A 26,861-nucleotide genomic window follows, 5' to 3' on the forward strand; every position below is an offset into this window, starting at 1 on the left:
AATAATATTTATTGAATTTATACCCAAATGCGTCGATGTAATCATTATGAGCGTTTGCATAACTCTGATACTGTTTTTTCAATTCATACCAATAGCCTGAGGGCGCCCTCGCCGCCCTGTGCACAGTATTAGAACATGAAGAAGTGCCATAATCATGTGACAATCCAGGAAGCCTCGAACACACACAAAGCTAACGAGATCGCGCTGTAACTATGGCTGTAACATGCAGTTTTGAAGACAATAAACATGTTTGCTATGATATTTGAGTTACCTGTGTTTTTCAATCCATGCCAGGTATTTCCATAATAATAGATTATATTTATAATGTAATGCTAATCTATATAGAATCGTTGTGCAGAACACTATCCAATAGTATATTTTCTGTCTGATTTTTTATCTGAAGCCAAATTAGATCACAAAAAATTATTTAAAATACTCGATTTGCTTTATAAAGTAAGTTTATAAGCACAAACATGGTTTTAATCTCATAAATTGTCGTGTATTGATGGTGTGCTAAGCTAACATGCTAGCTAGCCCTAGGTGCACCTGCCACCTAGAAGTTATATTTTTATTATTTTTTGAATGCTTACTGAAATGTTTCTTTATTCAAGAAATGCATTTGATACAGTTTAAAATGTAAGGGTGAACTTTAAGAAAAGAAATTAGTGACTGAAACCATATGAATAGCCTGTGAATAGCCAGTCGTTAGTAACTATAATGCAGACAAAAGAAATGCATATTTAGAGCCATAACCGGGCTGGAGAGGTGTGAATGTGTGCAGGGGGAGACTGAGACTGAATGGGGCTCGTTTGCACCACAAAACAATAAAGACAATATACTGGATAGATGGTTAGAAGATGACAATAAACATCAGTAGCATTTTAGCGTCAAATCAAAATAAAGTCACATGACATGGTCTTGAAAAACATTTCACTAAATACAGAGTTTTGGACTTATTATCTTAAGATTTTAAACATAAAATGTTTAGACATGTGGCATTAGCTGTAGTGCATTTCTAGATTGCTCCAGTGCCATCTTCAATTTTTTTTTCATGAGGATGTTTCATAAAAAATAATTTCTAATAACTTTACAAAACTTTGAAGCTATTTATAACAATTTTTGTCATTATGACAATAATTAATTCTACATTTACAATAAACTGCCAGGTGTCAGCTTTCAAATGAGATCATACTTGTGCTTTTAGTACAAAGGGTTCATGAACTGTATCTGTTTCAGTTTGGGTATGTCATTTCTTGGGATTTTTCAAAAGTGGGGTTGCAGCTTAACAGGTTAACAGCAAGAATGAAAACTAGAGATTCTTGTTTAAGCTTTCAATCTCTAAAATCATGAAGTGAATGAAACGCATACAAGGTTTTATCCTGCTTTAGAACTGTTTGTATTTAATTGTATTTATCAAACTATAAGACTACTATCTAATGCCAGTATGCAATATTCTTTAAACAATCCACTAAACATGCTTTTACCACTAAAAGAAAAGAATTTGCTAAGGTACAGCCACGGATGCTCTTGATCCTGTGGCTGATTTTGGACTGTGTTCGCAGCTGAATCATGTTCTTCCTGCATTTTCTTCCACTGATTGACCATAGACAGTATAAGAAATGGACACAGCAACCCCATAGATTTCAACGGAGAAAAGTGAAGCAAATTAGAAGCACTCACTTCCTGATGGCTGAGCGTACTGCGCAGACTCAAACTGAGTTTGACGAAGTAGATGTGACGTGAGCAACCTGTCTGACAGATTTAAGTCTTCTAGTAGCTGTGCCGAGAGAAATCTAACTTGCAGAGACAGAGAGCGTGAGTAGGAACTGTCCATGAGCTAGGAGCAGGAGCAACTTTATGACTCTCTATGGGCTTCTCCCTTGACTTTATCGAACTTTATGCCTCCACGTCCCCCCGACTGACTGCAAGCTTCTTCTCCTGTCTATACGGTAATTTCCAGAGAGTCGCGTGGTTATGACGCAATCGTTAGCCTATTTTTACAAAAACTGCTTCTATGGGGCCATAACGTAAGATACAAGGTAATGGAGCCTTTTATACATTGTCGTGTTTCTTTAGAAATAAACAATGGACAAATAGAGTCTTCAAACGCCTCAGATGTGAAGTTATTCGCTGTCAAAGTGACACCAAAATGAATGGGAGTCAATGGACCAGCAGGCTAACAGCAGGTGATGGCTTGTTAGCCAATGGCGGCCCCCGGGGGTGGTACGCTTTTCGGCTGCTGGATTGCCCCCCTGTGATTGACTGTTATAATTTCTCTAATTTCCAGGTCAAGGTGCTGTGCATTGTGGTAATAGATGCGGCATGACGTCACTTCCAAAGGACCAATGAAGATGTCGGACCAATTTGGTGAAATGTGAAAACGAATCTCATTGGCAGAATAAATGACATTTAAATTAAACTAGGCATCAGCGCAATTCAATTGGTTTGGTAATAGCAAGGGAAAACAGAATGAAGTGATCTCCAAAAAAGAAGTACTTTTTGACTATAAATAAAATTTTAAGGAGTAAAAAGTACTTTTTTTTACTTAAAAAATGTAATTAAGTAAAAGTACTGATTTTTAATTGTAATCAAGTAAAAATCCCAAAAAATAATACTTAAGTACAGTAATCAAGTAAAATTACTCAAGTATTTTACACCTCTGTTTTCATTTCTATGTTGCTGGTTCTTGAGTGGTAAAACAAGTATGATCTTTTTGTGTGTATTTTGAAAGGGTTTTGAAAGATAAAAAGATGCAACGAATGAGAAGTATTTATTTATTGTTTGCTGCATGTCACAGACTTGTTAAGGTTTGTAATAAACACTTCCAGAGTACCTTAAACATATAGTTAGTGATTCCCACCCTATAAAAACAGATTTATAACTAATTATTTTGTGATATTAAGGAAGCAGTTATGACAGGAAAAAATACGATGGACAGGAATGATGGGAGAACAAGAGCAATGCAAAACTAAGTAACTTGAATAAATAACACTACTGACTTTAGCAAGAAGAAAAGTATTAGGTAGCACAGAAGTACACAGAGGCACAATGTTTAATGAACCGACAAAACATGAGGGAAAGAGCACACCTTATAAAGGGAACAGAGAATATGAGGAACAGATGACAATACTCAGACAAGGAACCAGTGAGAACACACACATAATTGAGGAGCTGAGAACATGAGGAAAGGGTGTGCAGAATCAGACAAGGAACAGGTGAGCATACTCAGACAAACAAAGACTCAATGACTAAACAAGAGGGCGTGGTAATTGGAACAAGGAGGAAGGAACAGAGGCGCACATGGCCAACACAAACAAAGACAGACCCACGTGTTCAAGCACAACACAAACAAAGACACATTAAACAAAGACAAGACTGATAGAACTGTCAGAGGAGAACCCTGACAGCAGCCCCCTCCCTCTCCAATGGACGCCTCCAGGCATCCAAACCAGGCATAGAATTCCATGGTGACACCAACTGGGGAGGCGGGTAGTGCGAAAACATGGAAGTCCCAAATTGACCAGGGAACAGAACTGGGCAAAAAGTTCATGGCTGCCCAAGGAGGTGTTGGCTTAGGCAACCTATAAACAGCAAACACAGAGGGTGGGGCTGGGCAGATGGGAATAGGACCAGGCAAAAAGTTAAAGCCTGACCAGGGAGGTGCTGGCTTAGGAAAATTGAATTGACCAGGAAACAAGGATGGTGGGATGGAAGGGGTGAGGATATGGTTAGTGGCACCTCTAAAAACAGGCACTCTCTCCATTGGTGAGGGATTCCTACTGGACTTGGTATCAGGGGCAGACTCGGATTTGATATCATAGGAAGACTCAGGGACAGTCTCTGAGGGTGTGACATGACCGACAAAGGATTCCAAGGTGGCCTCCGTGACCTTAACAGACAGATAAGAAAACTCTTTGTTTCCTCTTTGAGGAAAGGCCTCAATGGCCAGAACAGAAATGGTCTCTGAGCACGTCATGACTGACAGGAACAACTTCTGTGGGCATGTCCTCAGGGGCGTCATGCAAGCCAAAATTCTGGGGGGGGCACAATCTGAGACATTGCAAGTTTTCTGACGGGTGATATGGATCATGTTAGGAGGGGTCAGGGGGTTTCTCCCCCTGATTTTTTTTAATTCTGGCTGCTAAACATACCATTTCAATGCAGTTTGGGAGGGACAGAAATACCTTAACAGAGCTAGCAGCAACCCTCCTCTATCTGAGGACTAAGTTAAAGTATCTATTTTGTAAGTTTATGTAAAAGACAGGTTGATGAAAGAACTGTCAGCTCAAATTCAAAAGCTTTTGAAGTCTTCTTCATTAAAGCATGTTTACACACACACTTACATTAAAGGTACATAAAGGTGCTGAGGTCTGACTTTGTGGTGCTCTGAAATTAAGTTATTTTAATATTAATATGTGATGAAGGACTTTGAAAGAAGTTTGACAGATTTCAGTGCTGAATAAGGTTAACACTACCCCTTTTATTTGAAAATGGTTAATATTTGACAGAAATGTAAAACAGTAATCAAATCAAATATATAATATATAACATTAGTAAAATCTTTAGTAAAATAGTAAAATACTTTAGTAAAATCATTGAAATACTGTAGTTACACTGCTCATTATTATGTTTCAAAACCGATCAGATAACGTTACTATGGCTTTGTATGGCAGTAACGTTAGCCAACTAGTTTACGGTTAAGAGATATCACCGCGAGTATCTGTTTATGGATATAGACCGCACGCATTTAGTGACGCACGAAATGAATGGATCGTTCGCGAACAGCACATCAATACATTTCAAACATTTACACCTGTATTCACAAACATCTGTGCATAAGGCAGTATTGAAGCATAAGCAGTGTCATAGTCTAACCAAAACCATACATTTATATATATATATATATATATATATATATATATATATATATATATATATATATATATAATGTCTAGTATTTAGACAGTAGGCCTAGGCTATCACATATTTTACCGAAGGCTGAAATATATTTAGACTAAATCACATTACACTTAAGCAGATATTCGCAAATAAGCTACATTAAACATAAGGCAGTATTTTAGCATGATAATCAGTGTTATAAGCTAATCAAAACTGAGTGAAATATATATAATTAGGGCCTGAGCACTGGTGTGAGGACCCTCTTGGAATTGCTCTGTTTATTATTATTATTATTCTTATTAGGGCCCGAGCACCGATGGTGTGAGGACCCTCTTGGAATTGCTCTGTTTATTATTAGGGCCCGAGCACCGATGGTGTGAGGACCCTCTTGGAATTGCTCTGTTTATTATTATTATTATTATTATTATTAGGGCCCGAGCACCGATGGTGTGAGGACCCTCTTGGAATTGCTCCGTTTATTATTATTAGGGCCCAAGCCCTGAAAGGGCGAAGGCCCTATTGTTTTCGGTAGGATTATTTATTATTATTATTAGGGCCCAAGCCCTGAAAGGGCGAAGGCCCTATTGTTTTCGGTAGGATTATTTATTATTATTAGGGCCCAAGCCCTGAAAGGGCGAAGGCCCTATTGTTTCCGGTAGGATTATTTATTATTAGGGCCCAAGCCCTGAAAGGGCGAAGGCCCTATTGTTTTCGGTAGGATTATTTATTATTATTATTAGGGCCCAAGCCCTGAAAGGGCGAAGGCCCTATTGTTTTCGGTAGGATTATTATTATTATTATTTTGTCAACCTTTCGGGCACTTTTGGGGCCCTTAACATGCTCGAAAACTCTTGAAATTTTGCACACAGGTCAGAACCCAAGCCATCAGGGCCGGGCTAAAGCTGGTACCCGGGCGTGGCAGGGGGCCTCGACAGCGCCCCCTGGAACGGGATCCGAACACTTGTCCATAAATCAGACACGCTTGCATGTAATAATATGAAACTCGGTACACATATAGATCTCATCGGGCCGAACAACTTTCGTGCTCTAAGTTTTACGCCAGACCAACAGGAAGTCAGCTATTATGGGTTGTTTGGAAACGCATGCTGTGGAATTTGATGTACTCCTCCTAGGAAATTCATCCATTTGCCTCCAAACTCGGTCGGCATGAAGTCAAGACATTGAGGATGCTAAATTGCGGACGGATTTTTGATATCTCGAACGGTTTGGCCGTGGCAAGGAAACGAATTTATGGCGAATAAGGGACACAGGAAGTGTATTATAACTTCAGCATACATTATCTGATCTTGATGAAACTTCAGCAGTGTATTCGTTGTAAGAGGCCGAACACAAGGATGTGACTATTGTGAGTCAAAGTTATAGCGCCACCAACTGGCAACAGGAAGTGTGTCACTTTCAAAATGCTTTGAAATCACCCTCTTATTTTAATCTGATTTGCTTCAAACTTTATGTGTATAATGTAGACACATGGCAGATGTAGACCTGTGAAAGGATTATTGATATCTTAGATACTGTTGCCGTGGCAACGCATCAAACTTTAATATTCTTTTCGGATGCTTTTGAGACTCCTCACATGCTTGAAAATGCATGAAACTCGACAGACACATCACATTTATTAGCCAGTAGACATGTGCAAAGTTTCAGAAATGGGCGTGGTGAGGGGCTCAGTAGCGCCACCTTTAGTCAAAAATGGGGGCTTAGTTTTTCCTAGAATCACAAAAATCGGTATGTATATTGTTCTCATCGAGCCGGACAACTTTCTAATTTACACTTATAAGCTCCAACCAACAGGAAGTCAGATATTTTGGTTTGAATGTGGATTTTCTGAAGAATTTTCTCTCTCTCTCTGTGTGTGTCTGTGCGTGTGTGTGTGTGGGGGGGGGTTGTCTATTCCATTTAATCTTTGTTTTTCAAGGTTTTAGGGGCTTTTGGCGCACTTAACGTGCTCAAAAACACTTGAAACTTTTCACACAGGTCAGAACCCACGGTCATCAGGGCCGGGCTGAAGCTGGTACACGGGCGTGGCAGGGGGGCTCAACAGCGCCCCCTTGAACACGGTCTGAAAACTTGGTCCATATATCAAACACGTTTGCATGAATTAATATGAAACTCGGTACACATATAGATCTCATCGGGCCGAACAACTTCCGCACTCTAAATTATTAGCTCCGCCCAACAGGAAGTCGGCTATTATGGGTTGTTTGAAAAACGCATGCTGTGGAATTTGAAACACTCATCCTAGAGAATTCATCCGATCCCCACCAAACTCGGTCAGCATGAAGTCAAGACATTGAGGATGCTAAATTGCGGACGGATTTTTGATATCTCGAACAGTTTGGCCGTGGCGAGGAAACGAATTTATGGCGAGAAAAGAGAAACACGAAGTGTTATAACTTCTGCATACATTAACTGATCTTGATGAAACTTCAGCAGTGTGTTCATGGTAAGAGGCCGGTCAGATGGATGTAACTATTGTGAGTCAAAGTTATAGCGCCACCAACTGGTAGCAGGAAGTGTGTCACTTTCAAAATGCTTTTGACAAAAGTGGGGGGGTTACTTTTACCCACAGTTACAAAAATCAGTACGCATATTGGTCTCATCGAGCCGGACAACTTTATAATTTACAGTCATTAGCTCCGAGCAACAGGAAGTCAGATATTTTGGTTTGAATGTGGATTTTTTGGATATGTCAGACTAAGCGGTTTATTTTATTCACACCAAACTTTTTCAACATGATAAAAATACATTAAAGATATATATATATTAGGGCTGTCAGTTAAACGCGTTATTAACGGCGTTAACGCAAACCCATTTTAACGGCGTCAATTTTTTTATCGCGCGATTAACGCCTAGCAAACTTTGTAGTTTTTTTTCTTTTTTGACATGCTTTTGCAACAACTAGTAACGTTAGTACAACACCACCGGATCTAGCTAGACCGGAAACAAAACAACAGGCACGCCGCACACACTTGTTTGGGCTTGCGAGCCGGCCAAAGAGTGGACGAGAAGCCGCGTCTATGGACAACTTGTATCGCACATCGGACGCGTACTTTCTCAGTTTATGGCCAGCAATAAAAGGTGTGTGTACACTCATAGAGAATAATGTGTTCGAATTTTAAATACGAGGCGCTGCGCTTCGCTTCTCGTCCAGTGTGCGACCCCCTTTAACATTATGTTTTGAGTGGATGAATGATGATGAGCGCGAGACGCCGAAATGGATGCCAATAAGATTCTGAATGAAAAGTTTAATTTTAAAAAAGTGGCCAAAATGTTTCAGTTGACAAGACCAAAGTGATCTGTGTGTTTTGTCATTGTGAACTGAGCTATAATTGCAGCACGTCCAGTCTGAAATGGCCTACTACTTGATGGCCAAGCACACTGATTCGCTGATGCGAATTCTCCACCCCCTCGTCAATATTAGGACCTCGTCAGTATTTCTTTCACCCTTTTATTGATGGACAGTGTTACATTGTTACATATGATGATTTGCTGCTCAAAAAACATTCATTATTATTTTCAGTGTTAAAACAGTTGTGTACAATATTTTTTTAAATTCTTTGATGAATAGAAAGTTCAAAAGATTTCTTTCACCCTTTTATTGATGGACAGTGTTACATTGTGTGAGAGATTATTTGCTCCAGGTGAGAATGTTAGTGTGAAATTGAACACTACAGTATGCCAATGTTGATTTCAAAAAGAAACATTTGCTCAAAGCAAGCCGATCCACTTTTCCATTTTGATAAGAGCATTAAAATGAGAAAAAATAATGGGACAAAAAGAAATCAAGAGACATTTAGAATAGATAAAAATGTGCGATTAATCGCGAGTTAACTATGACATTAATGCAATTAATCGCGATTAAATATTTTAATCGTTTGACAGCACTAATATATATATATATATATATATATATATATAAATATAGCTGCGAGCAGCGATGAAGGGCCAAAGCCGGCGGCACCGGGGTTGCGGTGCCACCGGCTTGGGCCCGTAATCGCTGCTCGCAGCTATATTTATTATTATTATTATTTTGTCAAACTTTCGGGCACTTTTGGGGCCCTTAACATGCTCAAAAACTCTTGAAATTTTGCACACACGTCAGAACCTACGGCCATCAGGGCCGGACTGAAGCTGGTACCCGGGCGTGGCACGGGGGCTCGACAGCGCCCCCTGGAATGGTGTCTGAAAACTTGGTCCATAAATCAAACACGCTTGCATGTAATAATATGAAACTCAGTACACATATAGATCTCATCGGGCCGAACAACTTTCGTGCTCTACGTTTTACACCAGCCCAACAGGAAGTCGGTTATTATACGTTGTTTGGAAAACGCATACAATGGAATGTGAAATACTCCTCCTAGGGAATTCATCCGATCGCCACCAAACTCGGTGTGAATGAAGTCAAGACATTGAGGATGCTAAATTGCGAACAGATTTTTGATATCTCGAACGGTTTGGCCGTGGCGAGGAAACGAATTTATGGCGAATAATGGGACACAGGAAGTGTGTTAACTATTGTGTGTTAACTATTGTGAGTCAAAGTTATAGCGCCACCAACTGGCAGCAGGAAGTTTGTCACTTTCAAAATGCTTTGAAATCACCCTCTTAGTTTTACCCGATTTGCTTCAAACTTTATGTGTATAATGTAGACACACGGCAGATGTAGACCTGTGAAAGGATTATTGATATCTTAGATACTGTTGCCATGGCAACGTATCAAACTTTAATATTTTTTTCGGATGCTTTTGAGACTCTTAGCATGCTTGAAATTGGATGAAACTCGACAGACACATCACACTTATTAGCCAGTAGACATGTGCAAAGTTTCAGAAACGGGCGTGGCAGGGGGGCTCAACAGCGCCCCCTTGAACGGGGTCTGAAAACTTGGCCCATTAATCAAACACGCTTGCATGAATTAATATGAAACTCGGTACACATATAGATCTCATCGGGCCGAACAACTTTGTCCTGGTCAAGTTTTACGCCAGCCCAACAGGAAGTCGGCTATTATGGGTTGTTTGGAAAACGCTTGCTGTGGAATGTGAAATACTCCTCCTAGAAAATTCACTGTGTCCCCTCCAAACTCGGTGTGCATGTAGTCAAGACTTTGAGGATGCTAAATTGCGGGCGGATTTTTGATATCTCGAACGGTTTGGCCGTGGCGAGGAATCGAATTTTTGGCGAGAAAAGAGAAACACGAAGTGGAATAACTTCTGCATACATTAACTGATCTTGATGAAACTTCAGCAGTGTGTTCGTGGTAAGAGGCCGATCAGATGGATGTAACTATTGTGAGTCAAAGTTATAGCGCCACCAACTGGCATCAGGAAGTGTGTCACTTTCAACATGCTTTTGACAAAAGTAAGTTTTAACTACAGTAAAAAAAAAAATTGTTTGTATATTGTTCTTATAAAGCTGGACAACTTTCTAATTTACATTCATTAGCTCCAGCCATCAGGAAGTTAGATATATTGGTCTGAATGTGGATTTTTTTGCAAAATCAGCCTCTGAATTTTTAGCCACTCCTCTTAAACTATTTATTTTATTCCCACCAAACTTTTTCAACATGATGAAAATACATTAAATATGCTAAATTGTGCACGGATAATAAATATCTCGAACGGTTTTGCTATGGCGAGGGATTAAAGTAATGTCCAAAAAGGAAACACTAAAAGTCTCGAATCTTATAAAAATGTAATTATATACCATTTATTTCTATATAAAAGTATACAAATATCACAACTAAACCCATTTTATCCTGTTTTTAAAAATAATTTTATTCTAATTTTATTCTAAAATTAAAAACAGTAAAGTAAAAAAAAAAAAAACAAGTCATACATAGGGCTATACTGCCCTCTTGTGTCCAAAAGCACATCAAAATAGTAAATAAACTTTTTACCAGGTAGGCCAATATTCTATTTAAAGATACATTTATTAGGTATGTGTCTGAGGATATTTTCCCACCGGTTATTCAACGTGTGACACAAGCGGGTGCTTTTAAATTGCTAATATAAAAGTGAAAGAAAAATACAGACTTCCACACTGACATTGATAATGTTGCACACACAAATCACACACACGTTGGAAAGAATGATGCTTTTAAACAACACTAAACCGCCATTAGGTGTCACCAGGCATCCATCTTAATAAGCGAGTCATTGATTCATTCGTTCAAACGATTCGTTCGAATGAGTCGATCATGATTAAGACAGATGTTTATGGATTGATCATTCAAACTTTGAGTCAACCGATTCCTTAAAAATGCTGAATCGTTCAGTTATGAGAAAACACGTGATGCGTGATGGTTCTGCTGTGATCTTTAACTATTTTCGCTGCTGAAACAGAACAAAAACAGTCAATACTGCATCTAAAATGTAAGTGACTTAATTGTAACTGTTTATTAACCTGTTGTATGAAATCTAGCGGTGGGAGAAAAAATTGATTCTTAGATGCATCGCGATCCGGACGTGGACGATTCTGAATCGATTCACAAATGTCAAAAAATCGATTCTCTGAAAAAATTTTTTTTCTAATAACGTAAAATTGACGGAACGCAAAAGGCGGAACTCTAAGCGGACATGCGTGCAGTCTGTGGCGCGCACATAACAGAGAAGTTTCTTCTGCTCACCAAGGCTGCATTTATTTGATTAAAAATACAAACAAAAACAGTAATATTGTAAAATATTATTCCAATTAAAAACAGCTGCTTTCTATTTTAATATATTTTAAACTGTTATTTATTCCTGTGATCAAAGCGGAGTCACTTGTCACATGATCCTTCAGAAATTATTCTAATATGATGATTGATGCTCAAGAAACATTCATTATTATTTTAAATGTCGAAAACAGTTGTGTACAGTCTTTGATGAATAGAAAGTTCAAAAGAACAGCATTTATCTGAAATCTAAAGCTTTTGTAACATAACACTACCGCTCAAAAGTTTGGGGTTAGTAATAATTTAAATTTTATTTTGGGGGGAAAGAAATAAAATAAATCAATACTTTTATTTATGAAGGATGAGTTAAACTGATCAACAGTTACAGTAAAGACATTTATAATGTTAAAAAAATTATATTTGAAATAAATGCTGTTCTTTTGAACTTTACATTCATCAAAGCATTTTGAAAAAAAAAATCTGTACACAACTGTTTTCAACATTGAAAATAATAATGAATATTTATTGAGCATCAATCATCATATTAGAATGATTTCTGAAGGATCATGTGACACTGAAGACTGGAGTAATGATGCTGAAAACACAACTTTGATCACAGAAATTAATTACTATGTAAAATATTTTAAAATTGAAAACAGCTGTTTTAAATTGGAATAATATTTCACAATATTACAGTTTTTGTTTGTATTTTTAATCAAATAAATGCAGCCTTGGTGAGCAGAAGAGACTTCTCCTAAAAACATTAAAAATCTTACTGACCCCAAACTTTTGAACGGTAATATATATATATATATATATATATGTATGTATGTGTGTGTATATATATATATATATATATATATATATATATATATATATATATATATATATATATATATATATATATATATATATATATAAATATAGCTGCGAGCAGCGATGGAGGGCCAAAGCCGGCGGTACCGCCAACCTGGTGCCTTTAGGTAACTAAAGGCACCGGGGTTGCGGTGCCACCGGCTTGGGCCCGTAATCGCTGCTTGCAGCTATATTTATTATTATTATTATTATTTTGTCAACCTTTCGGGCACTTTTGGGGCCCTTAACATGCTCGAAAACTCTTGAAACTTTGCACACAGCTCAGAACCCACGGCCATCAGGGCCGGGCTGAGGCTGGTACTCGGGTGTGGCAGGGGGGCTCCACAGCGCCCCTGGAACGGGATCCGAACACGTGTCCATAAATCAAACACGCTTGCATGTAATAATATGAAACTCGGTACACATATAGATCTCATCGGGCCGAACAACTTTCGTGCTCTAAGTTTTACGCCAGCCCAACAGGAAGTCAACTATTATGGGTTGTTTGAAAAACGCATCCTCTGGAATTTGAAATACTCCTCCTAGAAAATTCGTCCAATCGCAACCAAACTCGGTGTGCATGAAGACAAGACATTGAGGATGCTAAATTGCGGACGGATTTTTGATATCTCAAACGGTTTGGCCGTGGCGAGGAAACGAATTTATGGCGAGAAAAGAGAAACAGGAAGGGTGTTATAACTTCAGCATACATTGACTGATCTTGATAAAACTTCAGCAGTGTGTTCATGGTAAAAGGCCGATCACATGGATGTGACAATTGTGAGTCAAAGTTATAGCGCCATCAACTGGCAGCAGGAAGTGTGTCACTTTCAAAATGCTTTGAAATCCCCCTCTTGTATTTACCCGATTTGCTTCAAACTTTATGTGTATAATGTAGACACACGGCAGATGTAGACCTGTGAAAGGATTATTGATATCTTAGGTACTGTTGTCGTGGCAACGCATCAATCTTTAATATTATTTTCAGATGCTTTTGAGACTCTTCACATGCTTGAAAATGCATGAAACTCGACAGACACATCACATTTATTATCCAGTAGACATGTGCAAAGTTTCAGAAACGGGCGTGGTGGAATGACTCAGTAGCGCCACCTTTAGTCAAAAATGGGGGCTTAGTTTGTCCTAGAATCACAAAACTTGGTAGGTGTATTGTTCTCATCAAGCCGGACAACTTTCTAATTTACAGTCATTACCTCAGAACCACAGGAAGTCAGATATTTTGGTTTGAATGTGGATTTTCTGAAGAATACTCCTCCTAGAGAATTCATCCAATCCCCACCAAACTCGGTGTGCATGAAGTCAAGACATTGAGGATGCTAAATTGCGGACGGATTTTTGATATCTCGAACGGTTTGGCCGTGGCGAGGAAACGAATTTATGGCGAGAAAAGAGAAACACGAAGTGGTATAACTTCTGCATACATTAACTGATCTTGATGAAACTTCACCAGTGTGTTCGTGGTAAGAGGCCGATCAGATGGATGTAACTATTGTGAGTCAAAGTTATAGTGCCACCAACTGGCAGCAGGAAGTGTGTCACTTTCAACATGCTTTTGACAAAAGTGGGGGGGTTAGTTTTAACTACAGTATAAAAAAAAATAGTTTGTATATTGTTCTCATCAAGCCGGACAACTTTCTAATTTACATTCATTAGCTCCGGCCATGAGGAAGTCAGATATTTTGGTCTGAATGTGTATTTTTTTTGCAAAATCAGCCTCTGAATTTTTAGCCACTCCTCTTAAAATATTTATTTTATTCCCACCAAACTTTTTCAACATGATGAAAATACATTAAAGATGCTAAATTGTGAACGGATATTGAATATCTCAAACGGTTTTGCTATGGCGAGGGATTAAATTAATGTCAAAAAGGAAGCAGGAAACATCTCATAACTTCTAAAAATGTAATTATACACCATTTATTTTTATATAAAATTATACAAATATTAGAACTAAACCCATTTTATTCTGTTTTTGCAATTCAAGAAGTATGAAAAAGTTATGAACAGGCTATTTAGTGCTATTTGGTTCAACAAAAAAGCAAACATAGGGCTATACTGCCCTCTTGTGTCCAAAAGGATATCCAAATAGTATATAAAACGTTTTACTAGGTAGGCCTATTGTATTTAAATATCAATTTATTATGTATATGACTGTGAGGATATTTTCCCATTGGTTAATCGATGTGTGACACGAGCGGGTGCTTTTAAATCGCTAATATAAAAGTGAAAGTAAAGACGTCCGCACAGACATTGATAATGGTGCACACACGTTGGAAAGAATGATACTTTTAAAGGTCCCGTTATATGCCCCTTTTCACAAGATGTAAAATAAGTCTCTGATGTCCCCAGAGTGTGTATGTGAAGTTTGAGCTCAAAATACCCAACAGATAATTTTTTACAGCATGTTTAAATTGACATTTTTTGGGGCTCAGAAAAACGAGCCTTTTCAGTGTGTGCCCTTTAAATGCAAATGAGCTGCTGCTGGACGACCCAGGGGGCGGAGCTTCATGAGGACAAATTCATCTCACGGAATGATGATAATATCAGAAACTCTCAGTAACGGCGTTCATTTCGAGTTGGACAATAATGCCTACAGAGTCAGAGTGCTGTATAGAGATGAAACAGGTATGGTTTAGTAGTTTAATTACGGTTATTATAACGTATTTGTCATCTGCTTGTATGTATCCATTATTTATTAACAGCCTACAAGTCTGCTGTTTCGGACCAGGTCCGAATGATGATCAAACATGTACTGATGAGTTTAATAAAGTTTATTGTACATCACACAAAAGATGAAGTGTCAGTTTTACTTCAGAAAATCACAGTAAGAGCTGAGTAAACAAAGTAGCCTAAGTTATAAGAAGTGCGCAAGTAGCCAGTAGAGTTGAGGGAGCATTCCTGTGGGTGGAGGTTGGTCTAAACACGGTTCTGGTGATGTCAGTAATGAAGGAAGTAGAGGGGTGTAGTCCAATCGAGCCGTTTTTTGTAGTCAACTTCTGTTAAATAAAATATCTCGCTTGGCATTGAACTTTGAGCGTTATAATTTTACAGATATTATTTATACTCTAACAACAACATTACACACTAACTAAACTTTGAAACATGGAATCGCATGCAACGGGACCTTTAAAAATAACACTAAACCGCCATTAGGTGTCGCCAGGCGATCGTCTTAATGAGCGAGTCATTAATTAATTCGTTCAGACGATTCGTTCGAATGACTGAGTCATTCATGATTGAGACAGATGTTTATGGATTGGTCATTGAATCTTTGAGTCAACCGATTCGTTCAAAATGCTGAATCATTCAGAAATGAGAAAACAAGTTGCTGTGAGATGCGCGATGGTTCTGCTGTGATCTTGGTTTAACTATTTTTGCTGCTGAAACAGAAAAAAAAAAGTCAATATTGCATCTTAAATGTAAGTGACTTAATTGTAACTTTATTAACCTGTTGATGAAATCAATGTCGCAGTTTCAATCGTGGTTGTATTCAGGAAACACAGCCTACTCGTCAAGTGAGGTTGCTCTTATCATATGTTATAAAATATATAAAAACTCCATATTTGTAATTTTTATAGTCAGTATGTTGGTAATTGGGTTTCTTTTTTGTGTGCTGCGCTCAGTTGTTTACGTTTCTCCTGGAGAAGCTGCACGAGCCTCAGCAGCGCAACCTTGTTACCACTGATCAGTAATACATTTATTATCAACTGTTGATTGCAACTTAAAATTAATGTAATATAATTAGAATAATCTCTCGTTTTAGTGATTCCCAAGTTATTTTTTTGTCATTGACGTTCTAATCAGGCTACTATGGTCGGGCAAGCTAAACTCTCTTTCAGGTAGGCGGCCTATACTATGTATGTGACAGTGAGAATATAATTTTACCACCGGTTAATTGACGTGTGACACCGCTGGGGGCTTTTGAATCGCTAACTTAAAAACGAAAGTAAAATATGTTCGTCCGCACTGACATTGATTATGGTTGGGAGCAGAGCAAGCTTTTTCAATGAATTCCTATGGAAGTAGGAATGAATTCCCGTGCAGCCTTGAGCATTTTATTTTAATTTTAAAGTTAGCACCATAAAGTATATTTTTATGTCTCCACTGTTCAATCACAGCCACGACACACACACACACACACACACACACACACACACACACACACACACACCAGCATTGCAATCTTGACATCGCAGCCTGTTCATTATAGCCCTAATAAAATATAATTATAAAATAGTCAACCTAACTTATCAAAATTACACTGCTCTGTTTAAATAGTCAGTAGTACAATTTGTACCATTTTTTTGTGAAGTGACAAGACAGAGAATATTACTTGTCTGATATATAATGTATATATCTTTTGTTATATATATACTGTATATATATATATATATATATATATATATATATATATATATATAGCTGCGAGCAGCGATGGAGGGCCCAAGCCGGCGGCACCGCCACCCCGGTGCCTTTAGGTAACTAAAGGCATTGGGGTTGCGGTGCCACCGGCTTGGGCCCGTAATCGCTGCTCGCAGCTATATATATATATATATATATATATATATATATATATATATATATATATTTATATATATATATTATCTATTTGTTTTCCTAATTTTTAAGGGGCCTCTGTAGCCCCTTTAAAGAAAAGCACCCTGAACCCCAATTTATTGTGCTGTATTTAATCTCTTCTAGCGTTACTGACTGTAATCTCACTGGTCAGGATTGTGAAATTATTACAACAGCTCTTCAGTCCTCAAACTGTGTCCTGAGAGAGCTGGACGTGAGTAAGAATCACCTGCGGGATTCAGGAGTGAAGCTGCTCTCTGATGGACTGAAAAGCCCACACTGTCAGCTGCAGATATTGAGGTATTTAAGAACATATAAGAGATAATTTATAGTCTGCCGGTCATAATGTTGATGTGTGTCTGTAGATGATCTGACTGTGTGTGTCTGTAGGTTGGCTGGCTGTATGGTGACAGCGGAAGGCTGTGGTTATGTGTCTTCAGCTCTGAGTTCAAACCCATCAGACCTGAGAGAGCTGGATCTGAGTAACAATGGCCTGAAGGATTCAGGAGTGAAGATTATTTCTGATGGACTGATTATCCCAAACTGTCAGCTACATGTGCTTAGGTATTAAGAACATATGAGAGATAATTTACAGTCTGCCTGTCATAATGTCGATGTGTGTTTGTAGATGGTCTGACTGTGTGTGTCTGTAGGTTGTCTGGCTGTATGGTGACAGAGGAAGGCTGTGGTTATTTGTCGTCAGCTCTGAGTTCAAACCCCTCACATCTGAGAGAGCTGGATCTGAGTAACAATGACCTGCAGAATTCAGGAGTGAAGATTATTTCTGATGGACTGATAAGCCCAAACTGTCAGCTGCACATACTGAGGTATAAACCCTCTGGACTTTCTTCACACAGCAGCAAAATAGACTTAAAGTACTCCTTAATTTATGGTCATACAGATAAAACTTACCTGGCAGGGGAGACACCATGATCAGGAAGGTGATTCACCCAGGGCGAGGCTCGGCCATTGCACTCCAGTTGTGCTGACCCCTGCGAATTCCCCAAATGTGGGAATCTCGACTGCATAATTTATGGTAGTGGGGGACTGCGTTTGCACTCTCCCCTGGACACTTTAGGGGCAGTCATGGCCTAGTGGTTAGGGAGTTGAACTGGTAACCCAAAGGTTGCTGGTTCGATTCCAGAATTACTGAGGTGCCCTTGAGCAAGGCACCTAACCTGTAATCGCTCCCCGGGCGCCACACAAAGGCTGCCCGCTGCTCTGGGTGTGTGTATCCACGTTTGCAGTGTGTGTGTTAACTACTCACTACTCTGCTCCTAATGTGTGTGCATTAACTTGGATGGGTTAAATGCAGAGATCAAATTCCAAGTATGGGTTACCATACTTGGCCGTCACTTTCACTTTCACTTTCACTTTCAAAAGCAAAAAAGGTCTACTTTTGTATGCGTCCACTTACAATCAAAACAAAACATTGTGCTTTTGTAAAATAAAGAAAACAAACGGGGTGTGTTTTCTGCCGTCTCGGTCTCGATTAACATTTTTTTTAAACACGTCTTTAAAATGAAACAAAACTCAGTGAGTAACAATTTATTTTTACAAACATTTAGGTATCTATTTGTAAATGATCTAATTCAAAAACTTGATCTAATTTGTATGGAATGAGAGAGATATCAGTCGCCTAAGGAGAGTGTGTGCTATTCAAACACTAATGTTCTGAGGCGATCCATGCAAACAGTGTCAACGCCAATATCAACTCAGTAAAACTCATGTAGTTTAATCAGATTCATGTACTTAACGTCATGTTGTGACGCGGTGAGGAATATCCTGGAATAATTTACAGAAGAAGAAGAGCACGACTGGTTTCAGTTTCATTTCGAGGAACAACGGATCCAGCTGAGGATTGTAAAGGGTAAGTTCTATTATTAAGTTCTTTATTCTAATTGCGATATGGAATAGTGTCTGTAAACCTCTCTGTGTGAATGAAAGGAGCAGATGCACGGTTTGTTTACTACACATACTTAAATTAGTGAACATTCTATATTTACATGAACATGTACATGTACACATTGACTAGTTTGGCTTTTCCCAAACTATATTGCTATACTGAGATGAGTGAAATCGACTGAAATATGTTGAAATAATATGTCTTTATATAAGCGGTGTATTAAACTGCAAGTGAACATTTATATGGTCTATAACATAACAAATATGATATACAGTGCTATGCATAAGTTTAGACACCCATGCTAAAGCTGACTAAAAAGAGGAATAAAAAATCATCTTTTGGAAATTGTACTTAATGCCTTAATTAAAAAAATTAGGAAAAATCCAACCTTTAAGGACACCAATTTTCTTTGTGAATGAATAATGTATCGTAAATAAATAAATGTTCTGCATCCTGATAAAGTTCCCTTGGCCTTTGGAATTAAAATAGCCCCACATCATCACATAGCCTTCACCATACCTAGAGATTGGCATGGAGTACTTTCCATAAGATCATCTCTCAATGCAAATCAAACCAGCTATTAGGCTAACTGAAATAAAACCATGCCAATCTCTAGGTATGGTGAAGGCTATGTGATGATGTGGGGCTATTTTAATTCCAAAGGCCAAGGGAACTTTATCAGGATGCATAGTATCCTGGATCCATGAAGTAACTGGCCTTTAAAAATAAAAATCTGCCTGCCTCTATGGGAATTTAACATAGGGGTGTCCAAACTTATGCACCCTGTATTTTAAGGAAGAACATTTATTTATTTACGATACATTATTCATTTACAAAGAAAATTGGTGTCCTTAAAGGTTGGATTTTTCCTAATTTTTTTAATTAAGGCATTAAGTTTAGTTTTTATTCCTTTTTTGTCACGTCCCTGGGCTGATCTGTCCGTTCTTGCCGGTCTCTGTTGTGGTTTTGTGTTTGTTTGGAGCATGTGGGTCTGTTGACAGTTCACCATGTGTTTCTCTGTCATTGCGGTGTCTCTCCCCGCCCCCTTGTTATCCAATTCATTACCTCGTTATTGTTTCACTCCCCTCACCTGATCCTGTATCAATTAATTCCTTCTGTCTCCTATTTATTCCCCTTGTGTGTGTTGTCTTGTGCCAGATCGTTGTTTGAGCTATGTGTGATTATTGCTCCAGTTGCCTTGTCTTGTGTTCCTTTGTGTCGTGTTGGACCTTTTGCTAGCCTTTTGTTTCATTTTTTAGTTTTATTTTTCTCTACCTCCTCCTGACTTTCTCAGGCTTTCTCTGCATTCAGCCCTGGCCTTGCTCTCAGTCTCTGCTTGTGGATCGTCTCTTTCTCTGCCCTCCTTCACATACTACCTGAGAGTCGCCATTCTCCTGCCGCTTCAGACTGTCGCTGCGCTACACCGCCTGGTTCTGGTTCTTCAGACGTTGTGTCGATCTACTGAGGACGCTACCCTGGGACTCCCTCTAAATTTGTTTAGCCTATATTGAGCTCCTGTCAGGGTCGTTGACAGACTTTTGTGTTTCCCTTTTTGAAGAAGAAATAAACCTTTTGTTGCCTGCAGTTTGAGTCTGTGTCCTAACCTAACATATTTTTAGTCAACTTAAGCATGGGTGTCTAAACTTATGCATAGCACTGTATAATATGTTACAGATGTAATATGAATGTTTAGACAAGATTTTATTGACCTATTTTGGTTAGATTATGAAGTGTAAAATAGCCTACTGCCACATCAATGAAGCTTTTGTTCGCAAATTTCTGTTCATATGCTAAATATGTAATATAAAATATAATGTACACATTTTGTTCACCCAGCCTACTGTAATACATGCATGTGTGCGATCACAAAAAATATGTTTTCTGTAAAGAGTGGACATTATATAAATGTTTATACAATTGCTATGCTCCTGTTATGAGTATGCTCACATGTGTTTTTTCCCCCACAGATTTGAGAATCACAGTGACCTGATACTGTCCCGCATTGGACATTCTGCATGAATATGGTGAGCCCATTGACTAGAAGCAGGAAAGTTTTGTCTTTAGTGCATAGAAACACCAAATGCCTTGGAAATGCCAGGTATGTGATGTTCACTTATATATTTGAACTGTCACATGTTGTATGTTTTGATTCATGTTTGTGTATTCCAGTTCTATTGTTTTTCTGTCAGTTTGTTAATTAGTTCAGTTCTCCTCTGTTCTCTCCCTGTTTGTCTCTATGGTTACTGATTGAGTTAGTTCTGTTCAGGTGTGTCCCGTTAATTAGTCTCATTACTTCCTCTGTTTGCTTTTTTTTTAAACCCTGTCTGTCTTTCAATTCATTGTCAGTTCTACATTGAGTATGGTTAGGTTTTTTCTGTTCATGTGTATCGTTCCCGAGTTCTCTGTAAATAAATACTGCTTGCGTTTAGAGCCTGCATCCATCCTTCATTGAAACTAACCTTAGTGGTGGGCAGATCGAGGCTTTGTGGAACACTGAAACAGTTAAAGCAATTGTGCCGTATTGTGTTGAGGCTTCGAAACAATCCGACACTTGTCTCCACGGTGACCCCTTGTGGTAAGAAAAGAGTAAATGCAACAAAAACCCGGGCCAAACATGCATAATAACACCACCTTTTACAAATATATTCCTAATTTTTCATTGAAAGTAAAATCTTTAAAATGCCATCATCTAATAAGATTATCAAGTGTCTATATGTTTTTTTTTTGTTCTTTTATCAATTGTCAGGGTTTGTTTTATGAATGGCTCAGCTAAATAGGCCTATAAGAGACTATTAACTGCCATTATTCATTTTAATAATACTAATGTCTATTTTGGATTTGGAGAAGGCATTCGACTGTGTCCCTCGCGGCGGCCTGTGGAGGGTGCTCCGGGAGTATGGGGTCCGGGGTCATTTGCTAAGGGCTGTCCGGTCCCTGTACGACCAAAGCAAGAGCTTGGTTCGCATTGCCGGCAGTAAGTCAGACTTGTTCTCGGTGCATGTTGGACTCCAGCAGGGCTGCCCTTTGTCGCCGGTTCTGTTCATAATTTTTATGGACAGAATTTCTAGGCGCAGCCAGGGGCCGGAGGGTGTCAGGTTTGGTGACAACACAATTTCGTCTCTGCTCTTTGCGGATGATGTTGTTGTGTTGGCCTCATCAAACCAGGACCTTCAGCATGCACTGGGACGGTTTGCAGCTGAGTGTGAAGCGGCTGGGATGAGAATAAGCACCTCCAAATCCGAGGCCATGGTCCTCAGTCGGAAAAGGGTGGCTTGCCCACTTCAGGTTTGTGGAGAGTTCCTGCCTCAAGTGGAGGAGTTTAAGTATCTTGGGGTTTTGTTCACGAGTGAGGGAAGGATGGAACAGGAGATTGACGGACGGATCGGTGCAGCTCCTGCAGTAATGGGGTCGATGTACCGGTATGTCATGGTGAAGAAAGAGCTGAACTGCAAGGCGAAGCTCTCGATTTACCGGTCAATCTACGTTCCTACTCTCAACTATGGCCATGAGCTTTGGGTTATGACCAAAAGGACAAGATCCCGGATACAGGCGGCCGAAATGAGCTTTCTCCGCAGGGTGGCTGGACGATCCCTTAGAGATAGGGTGAGAAGCTCGGTCACTCGGGAGGAGCTCAGAGTAGAGCCGCTGCTCCTCCACATCGAGAGGGGTCAGCTGAGGTGGCTCGGGCATCTGTTCCGGATGCCTCCTGGACGCCTTCCCAGGAAGGTGTTCCGGGCGCGTCCCACTGGGAAGACCTAGGACACGCTGGAGAGACTATGTCTCCCGGCTGGCCTGGGAACGCCTCGGTGTCCCCCCGGAAGAGCTGGAGGAAGTGTCTAGGGAGAGGGAAGTCTGGGCATCTCTGCTTAGACTGCTGCCCCCGCGACCCGGCCCCGGATAAGCAGAAGAAGATGGATGGAATAATGTCTAACTAAAACATGTACAATGCTGTATGAAACTGATCAGAGATCAAGTAAAACCCACAGACACTTCGTTCATTGGTTCATTGGTTCTCAGTGACTCCTCATGATTCATGGGTTGACAGAGATCATCGCCCCCAGTGACCCAAGTGTTTTGAAACAGTTATGACGTAATGATGCCTCGTATACTGAAATCACTTGTCTCTGTCAGTTTGTTAGCACGCCAAACCATTGATTCAGAACAAAATATTTGTAAAGGTTTCGAAGCTTCATGAAGCAGTGTTTTGAAATTGCTATCACTAACTAACTGTGACATGAACAGGATTTGTTTCCAGGTATGTCTGTGTAGTAAAAATGTGCTTTGACCTTAATTTATATTTGTATTGTATTGTTAACTAAATTCTAAATAAACTAGAAAACAAAATATACATTTCTTTTTTCCTCACATTCTTTCTTGTAGTACTCTTTCAGTAACATTCCTCAATGAAAGGCTCATTAGGGGCAGGGGCAGGATCTCTTCAGGTGTGAATCACAGAATTATTTATGATCATTCACATATGGCCTTTGTAAACAAAAAGTGCCTTACAAAATTTAAATAACTATATTATTTTATGTGAATGAGTAGGCAGGATGATTTTCATATCATTTTGAAGCAAAAACTCTTGGCGAAAAGAGCCAGTTCTCAAATGTCTTGTGGACACATATTTAATGTTTTTGTGACCTTATTTCAGTGACTTACATTTTTAGTTTTTTCAATAACTATGCATAAACTTAATTTTCTCAAAAATACAAACGTGTACACACATGTTGCTCGCATAGTATTGTAGCCCAGTTTGTGCTGAACACAGTGTAGCCAGCCAGACCCCCCCCCCCCACACACACACAAATTTCAGTGCATTTCAAAACTTCTCAAGGGCCCTGTCACAGATCAACTAATGGCTAGTTCACACTACAGGATTTTATGCCCGATTTGCAAGATAACGAGCTCGCCGACAGGTCGGGCTGTAATCGCGTGCAAATCTGCGGGTGATCCTTTGCTCGCCAATCTTTAAGTGTGAAATACTTAACGATGCATCAAAAACGCTCACTGACACATCACCGACGCGTCGCCGACGCCAGACAAATATCTAGCATGCCAAATATCTGGAGCTGTCGGACAACTCAATATCCTGTGGTGTCACGTGTTGCGACGAGCAACAGCCAATGATCAGCTTATGACATTACAAAAGCCTTTTGTATTTGTAACCGTCGTTGCCAAACCACAACAGGCAGCTGCTTTTTCATTATAATGTTTTACTCACCTCCAACTCTCTCTGACAGACAATCCCTGCTGCCCGGATAGAGTCGTTGGGTGACAGAGTTGTTGTCAGCTTGTGTAGTGTTTAACCCCCTGTTGCAGATCTTTATGTAGTGTCACATAGTGTGAACACCACAACGACTTCAAGACTCCAGAGCAAGTCATGTAGTCTAAATAGCACAGCGATCTGCCGACGTTTAAAGTTGTGTAGTGTGAACTAGGCATAAGGATAAGGTCTTGAGTTTTTCAAACAACACATGGAGGACATTAAAAACAGTTTTGGTTTTATTTTGATTCCTCCCAAGCCAGTAAAGTGCATGGTACTCACAGGTGCAAAAACATGAAACAATTCCAAAGGGAAAATAAAACATTGAGAAAAAATAAAAAATAAATAAAAATAAAAAAATTGGATCATGTAAAACAATTCAATCAGAGTTGAATCTAACCCTTTCCCACCATACTTGGTATCTCCCACCCCCAGGATGCAACACAGCACAGGTATAGAAAGCATGAAAAAGTCCATTCAGGTCTTTCACTCAAATCAAGATGGCCACCACCATGGTGATCCAAGTGATAGTCAACAGTTTGAGAAAAGCTTAAATGTCCACTGGTTTAGTGCTCAGGTGGCCTGAGACACAACAGTCTTGTTGTAGGTGTGTATGTCATCCATCTCTCCCTTTGCTGGTAAATCAAGGTAAATAAAGAAACTGTTAAAAACAAAGTATGTGTTCAAGTGTTTCTATAAAAGAGCTAACAAGGGGAACACAGGGAATAGAGGGTACCTTTATGACAGGCCCCCTCAGACCCCAGAGGGTTAGGAACATATGGGAGATTATTTACAGTCTGCCAGTCATAATGTTGATGTTTGTCTGTAGGTTGTCTGGCTGTATGGTGACAGAGGAAGGCTGTGGTTATGTGTCTTCAGCTCTGAGTTCAAACCCCTCACACCTGAGAGAGATGGATCTGAGTAACAATGACCTGCAGGATTCAGGAGTGAAGATTATTTCTGAAGGACTGAAGAGTCCAAACTGTCAGCTGCAGATGCTGAGGTATTTAAGAAAATAAGAGATTATTTACGGTCTGCCGGTCATAATGTTGATGTGTGTCTGTAGATGATCTTACTGTGTTTTTCTGTAGGTTGTCTGGCTGTATGGTGACAGAAGAAGGCTGTAGCTATGTGTCTTCGGCCCTGAGTTCAAACCCCTCACACCTGAGAGAGCTGGATCTGAGCTACAATCACCCAGGAGAATCAGGAATCAAGCTGCTATTTGACAAACTGAAGGAGTCAAACTGCTCACTGCAGACACTCAAGTATGTGGGACAATAAGAGGGCTGGTTTACACCTGGTATTAAAATCTGCCTCAGGTGATTTGATAACAAGTTGGTTACTCTCATTTGGATGTAGTTATTATTGGAGAGGTCAAATATTTTTATTTATAGAGTTATATAAACTCATTTTAATATAAAGTTATTTTAAGTGTACCATTTTTTTTCTGTATAATATAATAGGTAAACGACGTTGTAACGGTTTAATTCGTCTTATTCACTGTAACAACTTACAAAATACAGTTAAAAAAACACTGAAGTGTATATTTCTAATTTATTTAGTAGTGTATAGCCGTCGTTGTACTCTTCTTTAACTGATGTTAACATTTAAGCTAGCTGGTGAGAGAAAATGGCACTATCAAAGAGTCTAAAAAGGAAAGTTGACAGCGAAAATAGGGCATACAAAGAAGAATGGAAAGACAACTATGCGTTCATCCCACCTAGTTTTGAACTTTCCAAATTAAAATCTCAAAATGAAACATTGCTGCAAAAATGTTCTCGTACTTTTATTTTGAAAGCAAAATCATTAAAGATGATGGGCCAGTTGTTCAAAAACATTTAATCTGGATCAAAATGATTTTTTTTTAAATCTTCTTATATGTTTTCCCCTGTCTCAAATCAAGCCGTTCGATTTTGCCGTCACAAAATCGATGCCCCTCCCACGATTGTTGATTGACAGCAGCGTTTCAACACAGACTCTGTCATCAGAGGGTCTGTCATCATAGTCCGCTTCATTGTTGATGCGCTGGAGCACTGTCTATGAGCAGAATGGCATCTAAGCGATTGTGGTGTTATGTTCTTGGGTGCAATAAGGAACACAGCAGTCATTTTGATGTTCCTAAATCTGAACCGCTGAAGACGCAGTGGCTGAGTTTTGTTTTCAAAGGGAATATTCCCTGCGATCAACGTCAATGCTTTCATGTTTGCGCTAATCATCATTTAACACACCAGACTGCTTTATAAACGAGGGACAGTATAAAGCTGGTTTTGCTCCTGAAAAAAGGATCGGTACCAACTATTCATGTTACTGCTGCACCTCCAGAAGAACTGAAGTGAGTGTAACGTTTTATTAACCTTTATATTAATATTTATATTAATCTTTGCAAATCACTAGCACGCTTCACGATGAATGCGGCTAAGGTTTACACTCAGGGTACACTACGGCATGTTTTCTATGTACGACGTTCTCAATATAATTCATAATCCCACGTTTATAATGAACAACGCGTTATGGTTATTGTGTTATTGTGTTACAGACGGTGTACGCACAGAACAGAGGGGCGGGGTGAGCAAAGCTCATTATCATTTAAAGACACATGCACTTAAACACCGTGCTGAAAACAGAGCTGTTTTTGACCAGGTAAAATTAGTGTTTTCTTACAA

General features: G+C 39.2%; 2 protein-coding genes across 2 annotated transcripts in view; both read left to right on the forward strand.

Moving 5' to 3' along the window:
- LOC311077459 (NLR family CARD domain-containing protein 3-like) overlaps window positions 1-26,861 on the forward strand; it is a gene marked incomplete at its 3' end in the record, with an annotated part of 351,403 nt that overhangs the window by 242,864 nt on the left and 81,678 nt on the right. The gene's annotated exons all lie outside the window — the stretch shown is intronic.
- On the forward strand, window positions 15,041-25,479 carry LOC311069271 (uncharacterized protein; the record flags this gene model as incomplete). Its single annotated transcript, XM_084092313.1, has 6 exons — window positions 15,041-15,051; window positions 17,156-17,310; window positions 17,470-17,593; window positions 17,683-17,856; window positions 25,028-25,201; window positions 25,290-25,479. The coding sequence occupies 6 exons, from the start codon at window positions 15,041-15,043 to the stop codon at window positions 25,477-25,479; spliced, it is 828 nt and encodes a 275-aa protein (XP_083948439.1).

This window comes from Abramis brama, assembly GCF_963993115.1.
Source record: "Abramis brama genome assembly, chromosome: 2".
NCBI lineage: Eukaryota > Metazoa > Chordata > Actinopteri > Cypriniformes > Leuciscidae > Abramis > Abramis brama.